At 37.8% G+C, this 9,464-nt stretch overlaps 1 protein-coding gene across 2 annotated transcripts; it reads right to left on the bottom strand.

Annotated features, from left to right (window-relative positions):
• Positions 1–1,927: 1,927 nt before the first annotated feature.
• Positions 1,928–8,230, bottom strand: LOC148849104 (uncharacterized). 2 transcript variants are annotated; one of them, XM_088949341.1, is made up of 4 exons: positions 7,919–8,230; positions 6,426–6,625; positions 3,027–3,119; positions 1,928–2,873 (listed from the first exon to the last, which is right to left on the bottom strand). In XM_088949341.1, exons 2-4 carry the CDS (start codon positions 6,530–6,532, stop codon positions 2,339–2,341), a joined length of 735 nt encoding a protein of 244 aa, XP_088805467.1. In that variant the 5' UTR covers positions 6,533–6,625; positions 7,919–8,230; the 3' UTR covers positions 1,928–2,338. The 2 variants fall into 2 exon arrangements, with proteins under 2 accessions (XP_088805467.1, XP_088805468.1); XM_088949342.1 differs by having other exon boundaries at positions 7,902–8,078.
• Positions 8,231–9,464: the final 1,234 nt, after the last annotated feature.

Genomic DNA, 9,464 nt, shown 5'->3' with positions numbered 1-9,464 from the left:
AATTTAAAGGGTAAATTGCAGTCAAAGTCGGTTGTACATTTAAAATTAGGTTATAGGTTGGCCCAGAAACCAACCATACTTTGAAAACTGGCTCTACATTTCAAATTACAAAAATCCCCACCATGTCATCAGAGGCTTACGTGGCTGTTGCCAACATGGAACTCTTATTCCATGTTGGACACAACAAAAAACCTATATCGAAAATAAGTCTTCAGTTTCTCTTCCATTCCCTCTATCTCTCAATCTCCCTCCCTTCTCTCTCACTCTCACAGTCATCTCTCGATCTCCTGCCCCCTCTATCTCTCCCACTCTCTCTGCTTCGGTCTGTAACCAAATCAAAACCTCTCACTCTGTCTCTCTCTCTCTCTCTATTGTTCTCCCTTAATATTTCTCATTCTTCCCCCTCACTCTCCCTCTCGGTTAAAATCTCTTTCTCCCTCAATCTCTATCGTTCTCCAATTGGTGTAAATTTTATAACCAAGAATTTCTTATGAATTTTATCAATTTGGTGTAATAATTTTTTAACCATACCAAGTTGGTCTCGTGTTCTTTTACACGGTTTGATTAATACCATATAAGTGTGTAAGAAAATAAGAAAATAAAAAACGAGAGAGAGAGAGAGAGAGAGAGAGAAAGAGAGGAAAACTGAGGAAGAACGATAGAAATTAAGGGAGAAGGAGAAATTGACCGAGAAAGAGAATGGGAGAGATTGAGGGAGAACGATAGGTGGAGAGAGAGAATAAGAGAATTTGATATAAAGAATGTAAATACGGAAACCAAAAACCATTTTTATTAATTTTCAAATCACACAGTCGTTAACCAGATAAAGATGATTGTGAGTGAAAGAGTGTGAGGGAGATTGAGAGAGAGAAACTAAAAACCCTTTTTTTATTTTCCATTAACCCAACATTAGAGGGCAATTTCAGTATAAGCTTTTTATTGTGTCCAATATGGATTAAGAGTCCCATGTTGGTACTAGCCACATAACCCTTTGATGACATGACAAGGGTTTTTATAACTTGAAATGTAGAGCTATTTGTTAAAGTTTTGTTGGTTTATGGACCAACTTGTAACCAAATTTTAAATGTACAACTAGCTCCAATTATAATTTTCCCTATAAAACTAATCCAAAAGTAATGCTACTTCTTATCTAGATGATGGATCAATGATCCAACTTTTCTAAAAAAAAAATAATGTCATAATTCAATAATAAATATTTAAGTTTATTTTTAATCGTATTGTTATTTTTTTTAATTTTCAATTTCTATCTTAATTATAACATATCTAAAATTCAAGTAATTAATATGAAGAAAAATTTCTCTGAAAAATATATATTGATATTTCTGCTATTTTTATTGTAATTTGCATGTTTCCTTTACTTTTAGATTGTGGCAGGTTACAAATTTTAACAGTTGATGTTGTTGCATATAAACATGTGGAAAATGGTAAAAATTGGTGGGGGAATAGTTGGAGCATCATTGGGTAGCAACAAACATCCACAAAAAAATTGTATTGTTCTTGTTCTTTGCATCATGCAAAACAAATGGACTTTTTTTTAACACTCTCTCCCCAACCCATACCTCCCCCACCCACTCTCTCCCAAACCCAGGTGCAATCGAGATTTGATCTGTAATCTCCAACCTTACCTGTCAACCACTTTGCACTTGCACGGAGAACTTGAGCTGAGTGATAAGTGGGCATGAAAATCTTGAACCACTTTTGCACTCGCATGAACCGGACATTAAAATTTTGTAGCATGCAGCTTTGTATTTATACTCCTTCCCAAACTGAGCCTTGTTATGTGAGACCATCATGTACAGGACACATGTACAAAGCATCGATATGCATCATCCAACTTCCACCATGGGGGTGGAATCAACTTCTCATGTTAATGTTACAAATACGTGGCAGTTGACGCTTGCAACAATAAAGGATCAAATAAAAGCTCATTCATTCTCCTGCTTGGACCCAAAGACTCAACGCCCGTAGAGGATTTCAAATACAGATCAAAGTTAGTAAAAAAGCCAACCAGCCCAACAAAAATACATCAATGGTTCCAAAAGGTGGGTAGGTCAAGGGAGGAGGAAGTCATGAAACACAGGGCAAATAAGTTCACTAACAGTAATACAAATGTAATGTATAAATCCATACTATAATTTCAAGTAAGCCGAAGATGCAGACATGCTAAATCTCACTTAAAGGAAAAGCTTGCCGAAATCCACCAAACCGTCAATGTTATGAACTTCAAAATTAACAACCAAAAGGACTCAAAGGTAGATAGAGCCAACAAGATTATATCGTCTCCCATTGATCCACGCTGCAAGTTTACCCCATCCCATCAGTACCTTCGAGGACCACGGTCCAAAAACCTCCCAGATGGGCACTCGAATGCCATATGTCCTCGACCACCGCAGTTGTGGCAAATCATCAACGGGCCCATACAATCCCTGCTCATGTGGCCCATCTGATGGCAGCTCCGGCAGATTACATCTCGATAACCACCACCTCGACCCCCAGCAGCCCTCTCACCAAGAATGTCAGCCTTGGGGCATTGCCTAGCAACATGCCCAGAGATATTACACAAGTTGCAAACAGGTTCATTCTGGCAGTCTCGAGCTAAGTGGCCTGTCTTCCTGCAGTTATTGCATGCCTTGTCGTTTGTGCAATCAGCAGCTATATGGCCTTGCTTATAGCAGTTGTTGCATAGCCTCAACTCACCAGGTGGCAACTCAGGAGCCGAACAATCTTTGGCACGATGGCCAGCTTTGCCACAAGTGTGGCAGATACCCTCGTTTGGACAGTTGCTGGCCACGTGGCCAGGCTCTCGACAGTTCCAACATAAAGACTTGGTTGTGCATTCTGATGCTATGTGCCTGGTAAAGAATTTATATGCATAGATATTGACAACATCAATCAAAATGGGCAATACAAATCCAAGGAAGAACACAAAAAAAAGTGAATCTTCTTGCATTCTTGTATTTGCAAGTAAATACAATTGCTTTGTTGATAAAGTTGTATTTCATTACCCAGGAAGACCGCAATTGTTACACACTGCAGCATTAGGGCATTCTCTTGCATAATGACCAGGCCTCTTGCAATTTTTGCACAGATTGCCTTGGCTGGTGGGGGCAAAAAATCCGAATGGAATTAATTGCAGAAAGAAAAAAAATTATAGAACTTCAGAAACAAAAAACAAAATGTTGTAAGAATGGCAAATCAATTATGTCCCCATTGTTACTGGTATTCGTAGGTTTATTAGGGGGCCTTCGTTTGAAATTTCCCATCTAAAAACATAATTTTTAGAAAGTGAAAACCAATTATCTATGAGCCATATATGGGCAACCAAGAATTCAAGTATAAAGAATTACAGACAATATAGCACAGTAGAAAAAAAGACCTGATATAAACAGAACAATATTTTCCAATGATACAGACACAAGTCCCATGATTATTTTAATCAGCAGCATCTCAATGCTTGAATAAAGAGCAGGGATGATCAACCTAAGAACAAATCTAGTTTAAAGTAGAATCAATACACATCTTTTTTAGTCAGCCATATACTTCCAACTCTGAACTAGAGTTTTTTTCAGAGAACAAGTTCTTTCAGTTTGAATTTAAAGAATCTACCATGGGAAACATAATGAGTAGATGAATCTCTGTTTGCATGTCTTAATTACTTTCCAGAGGCAACAAGGATCCTTTTTTTTTCTTTTAGGATCAGTAACAAGATACCATGATTTGAAAATATTTTCTTGATTTCTTCATTCTCTCTCTCTCTCTCTCTCTCTGAATGAAATAAATCCATCAAGAGAAGGGTATAAAAAGGAAAACCAGCCTAGTACACCAACCTCTTTGCAATAAAACAAGGAAAACCAAGAGACCACAAGTGCAGCATATTCCAGCATCCCAAAAAGAGTCTTGACAGGTATAAGCATTCCAAAGATCCAACTGCATGGGAAAGACCACACCACATCCAAATCCCAACATACTGAAGCACCCCACCTTGCAACAAAGGGCATGCACCCTTAAGCAGACATAGAGCTGTAAACTGTACCAGGCAGGCTGTGCCAGGTGGTCCGGACACATGCTGGGCTTCCCTCTTTGGGGGATTCATGCCACACAAGCACAGCTCATCAAGGCCTACTAGTGTGGGCAGCCCACATTACACCTCTAAGCAGACACCACCAAGCCCTGACCCTAACCAAACCACAAAGAGAGAGAGATTCCCAAGTGGCTTAGCAGGATGTGGCAATGAAACCTTCGATCCCCCTTTCTACTTCTGTTGTTCTCCCCTGCTGGGAAATCTCTAACACACCATTCCCAACAATTTGGGAGCCCCCTTATAATGACCAGCAATTCCCACCACTACAATCAACTAAACTTCCCCTCCCCACAATTTAAAACATCCCCTTTTTTCCTTGTCATTCCTGAAGAGCAGATGAACAGCATCTTTAAAACAAAAAGAAAGAGATAATGAAGAATTTGGATCAGATATTTGATGATAATATATGCTAGTTTAGAAAGTATTGTATTAGAATAGCCAAAACAAAGTATCAACCCATGTGCATTGAGAAGCTGTACAGTTTCTTTTGGAAAGCCACCAAACAAAAGAGATTCAGTGTATAAAAGAAGGGAAAAAAGTTAAACTGTACACCTAGGTATGGCTTCTGTATGCGAAGTCATGAACATAGAAGACCTTTAAAAGTAGTGGTTTCTCTCCAAACTTAAATTAGAATCATATAGAAAACCCTATCTTAAGGTTTTAACTAGAACCATAACCCAATGGGTTTGACTAGTCAAAAAGAATCTTATCAAGACTGGCAAAATCTTGAAGACGAAACTTCTTGCTTACAAAGGGCAGGCAACGTGGAAAAATGCACCTCCAGACAAGTCAATATTTAACGAAATATGCTTGATACAAGTTCACAAAAAACATTCAAGGAGAATGTGCTTAGTACAGAAGCCTTATGTGCCAAACCTATTTTTCCTCCAACCAATTATTGCAAATGATTGGTTAAGACACAAATTTTCCACTTCCATTAGCTCCCCATTTTCTAGTGCATGTCAACCCACTTATTTCTTTTTATATGTAACATAATAAATGAATATAAAGGAGAATAATAAACACAATTTTCCACCCTCTTTCGTTTATCTACTATTTTACCTTTATTTCTAACCATATCAAAGCACATAAATATCTTACCTATTTTAACATAATGCAAGGGTTGGATTCTTACCTAGACAGATCATACATCCCAAGTATTTAAATTTTGATTGTGGAGCAGGTTTTGACAAGGCTTAAGGCAAAAAAATGTCCAGAAATTGAGTGAAATTTCAAAACTGAGTCAACATTTCAATATTTTCTGAAACCTTGGCAATTAAAAGGGGATGCCTTTTACTTTATCTCTTTTTGTTTTTATCTTTTTTTCTCAATAACAAACAATAAAGAATGTTCATTTGATTTAAGAAAAATTTCTAACAGCCAACAACTTAGACGGTAGGATTTTTATTTTTTTTGATAGCATAACAAAACAGCAAATAACTGTCCATTCATCTTCACATGCTATCACACAAGAATTTTGTTCTACTGTTAAAAAATGGTATGGATAACTCCCCCCCCCAAAAAAAAAAAAAAGAATTTTGTTCTACTGTTCATCCAATTACTCTTCTGAGTCCTAAATAGCAGGTTCCAACAAAACCCAAAACAGCCAAATAATGTCAACCCAGTCAAGGTGTTTCATTCTTTTAATAACATCTCTTCAATCGTGGTTACAGTTTATAATTAAAAAAAAAAATGTACAGAGGCTTGAAATTGACCTACAGAAACAATAACAAAATATTTGAATTGAACAGGGAAATTGTAGGTGTCAACTAAATGGTAACGGTGTTAGATTAATGCACTCATGCTTGTTGATTGTGACTAGGTTGACATACTAATACTCTGTGGTATGGTAGTACAGGATATTTAAGCAAAATTGCTTTTTTGGGCAAAAATCTATCTATCTATCTATAGGTTCACTATTCAATTCACAAAATGCAATCCATGACATAAGTACTGAAAAGAGAGCTTGGTAGAAGTAACTAATTTTAAGGATCACCCACATAACATAAATACCCACAGAGCTGCACATAAAGTCTAAACATGTATAAAGGTCTTAACAATCAAGTCATATACTACAAAGGGATACATGAGACCATTAAACAGAAAGGCTGCATGCACACACACAAAAAAAAATCCAAAATAAGCAGAATTCTTTGCATTGGTGCATCCTGAAGTACAAATTAAAGTCTAATTGAAGCCTCATTCAACAAAAATGGGAACAACAGCAAGCATCCATATTGAATGAGACATGTATTAGCTTTTGTTCCCTTCTCCACATGGGGAATGACAAAGAAAACAATACAAGTAATTAGAAACCAGAAACCTGAACCCCCGACGTGAGTCTCTCCTGTAAGGCGCATCACGGTAGGAAAATCGTTCTGTACGAATCCTGCGATCCCGCGGACTCCTGCTCCTGCTGCGCTGGCTCATCTTCAAATATTTCCCTAATTTTCCAATCACAAGTGTTTGGCAGAACCAACACCACCACTACCAACACAGTCCACCACAGCTGCCGTTTGCTCCCTGTCCACATTACAACCATATGTCCACAATCACCTCCATCAGTCCACATCAAACCCTCTATCTTTCTCTTCAAAAAGAAAATACCAAATTCCAACACTATAATAAAATCCCTATCCAATAAGCAAACCATACTATCTCCATTTTTAATAAGCAATAAGCATACAACACTGCCTCCGCCTCACCATTGTGCACCAACCTTGCAAACTTAAATCACCAGTTTCTTCAACTAGAACACCACCCTATTAAAAACTCAAATGATTCCAGCACATAATCAATGCCCAAAAACTCTACCAAACTTAGACAAATAAATATACAGAGTGCACAAAATAAGTTCAGTAGAGAATATAGCTCTTCAGCATTCCCATAGATCTCCCTTTTCTCAATTTCACCTCAAGACCCAGATCCTTCCGATTTATTGAGTTCATGAGTTAATCCATGAGAAATTTTCAAAATTGGGAATAGATACGTAGGCATGAATGAGAGGAGGGGACTTGTGTCAAGAAAAAAAGCTACGAGTTACACCGGCAGTGATCTACCACAAATATAAAGACTAGATGAACATCAGATTCCGCTAGACATCTCCGATTTGTCTATTCATTCTACTGCCAGAATCATGACTTCCATGAGCCGTAGATATTATCAATTTTTACTGCTTAATTATCGAGATAAATAAATAAATGATTGCAAATAAATATGTAGTTCGTGTGCCCACTACCCAATTCAAAATATGAAAAATAAATTAATTCTGAACAAGTTTTTCTTCTTCTTCTTTTGGAGGGGGTGGAGAGCCAACCTAATTAAAAACAGGAGAAAAAAAAGTGGCTACGTCATTATTGATACCGGATTATGAATTAAACATGAAAATATCTGAAAAATAAAATCGAGAGAAATAATAGGTGCAAGGGACAAAAGAACAACATGATATCGTTACCCCACTGGGCATTGAGAATTAAAGAAATTAGTTAAGTTATGCGAAGAAAGAAAGAACGAAAGAATGAAGGAAGAGAAAAAAAAAATGTGTTTAACTTTAACATGCATAAGAACCCAATCCATTGACTCTTCCTCAGAAACCCTAATTGCCACAAAAGGAGATAACAAACCCTAAATAAGAGATCAAAGTAATCAGGAGATTACTTGCATAGCCTTCCAACAAATTAATCTACACTTTCCGCATTAGCTAAACAAATAGGCAGGGATCTACTCATCTACATACTAAAGATAAATTTAACAAGAAACTAGAAGTTTGGATGATGAACTGGAGATCGAGAATCTTTACTGGTAAGAATTACGGACCTCCGGAGCCTAGGCGTCTGTAGCTTCCTTCCTCGGAACTCTATCCAGGGAAAAGAATGGTGAATGGTTTTTCTCGCCCTCTCTTCAGTTAGGATAGATCCACGGAGGAGCGACGAGCAAGAGGCTAGGGCTTTCTAAACCGCTTTCGAACGAAAAATTTAAGGGGAAATTTCTTAGGGTAAATATATTAACCACCATTATGGTTTAGCTAATTCACTTAATCTATCCTTATTGTTTGAAAATTTACTAAAAAATTACTAAACCTATTCTTTGACAATTGACTAATACTTCCCTTATTCTCAATGTAAGTTTAAAGTATCATACATATCGGCGACCGATATGTATCATTTTGGGACCCCACCGATACGTCCCTATAGTGGGTGTATCAGGGGTCTAACTAGTTAAGGGGGTAGAGGATCCCTAAATCGGTCCCCCTGAATTGATTTCAGGAAAAAAAAGTATCGATATTTTGAACCTTGTCATAAATCATTCAAATGTATATCAGGTGACTGCTATAACTTCCAAAAATACCTAATTTACCCTTATTATAACTTCTAACACTAGCACTAGCTCTCATGGAATATATCATTGTTCCCTCTAGTACCAGCCAACATCTCTAGATCTCGTGCTACATAGAGGCACAACCTTGTCTTCATGCTTTGGGATGCAACATAAGCACACAGAACATCACCTATCAATTCTTGTTGGAGGGAGATTCAAATTTACATTTCTCCTCCCTCTCTTGTTTTTTGTCCTTTCCTCTTTCCCACCCTTGAATGACTCATTGTCCCACATTTCTTGGGAAATGAGTGTAAGTGGAGTATATTTGTAGTCTTGCTCTCTCTATGGGTAGGGACTCATAAGAGTAGAGGACTATAGATATTCCATGCATGTGAGGGGGGTTGGGGGTGCTTTTCACACGCGCATGCTATGCCAAGCTGAGTTGAGTTGAGCTGAGGGCGCAGGTGTAGGTGTAGTTGCGGGTGCGGGTGCGTGTGATGCACCGAATCTTTTTGGTCTAAATTGGTGAGTTGGTTGGCCAGTTAGCTAGTTACAATAAGGAAAAAAGGTTGAAGGAGTTTGATTCCACTTGTACTTTGTAACATAGCCTGCTATACCTAAGTGTTGATTGAACTTCAAAAGGCATCACCATGAATAATTTTCTCACTACGATTCTCAGTTCGATCTTCTTGTAATTTTCAATCTTGTGGGGGATTATTGGAGGGAGATTCAAATTTACAAGAATCTCTCTCCTCTCTCTCTTGTTTTTTGTCCTTTTCTCTTCCCACCCTTGAATGACTCCTTGTCCCACATTTTCAATCTTTTGACGTGCATGCGCCGAGCCGGGTTGGGGCGTGAGCGTGGGCGTGTGTATGTGTTCATGCGTGCGATGCACTGAATCTTTTTGGTTTAACCGAATTACGCCTTTTCTTTTTAAATTGAGTCAAATTAAAACATTTTCTTTTTTTTGTGTCTCTTCTTCCTCCTTGTGTCTCTTCGAACAGGTGCACTGTTCTGAAGAGTCTCTTATCTGAAAGGACACATC

The sequence above is a fragment of the Nelumbo lutea genome, chromosome 6 (genome assembly GCF_056320005.1).
Source record: "Nelumbo lutea isolate HS-2025 chromosome 6, American lotus-T2T, whole genome shotgun sequence".
NCBI lineage: Eukaryota > Viridiplantae > Streptophyta > Magnoliopsida > Proteales > Nelumbonaceae > Nelumbo > Nelumbo lutea.
The sequence above is the reverse complement of the archived record's forward strand: the minus strand, read 5'-3'. Positions and strand labels throughout refer to the sequence as shown.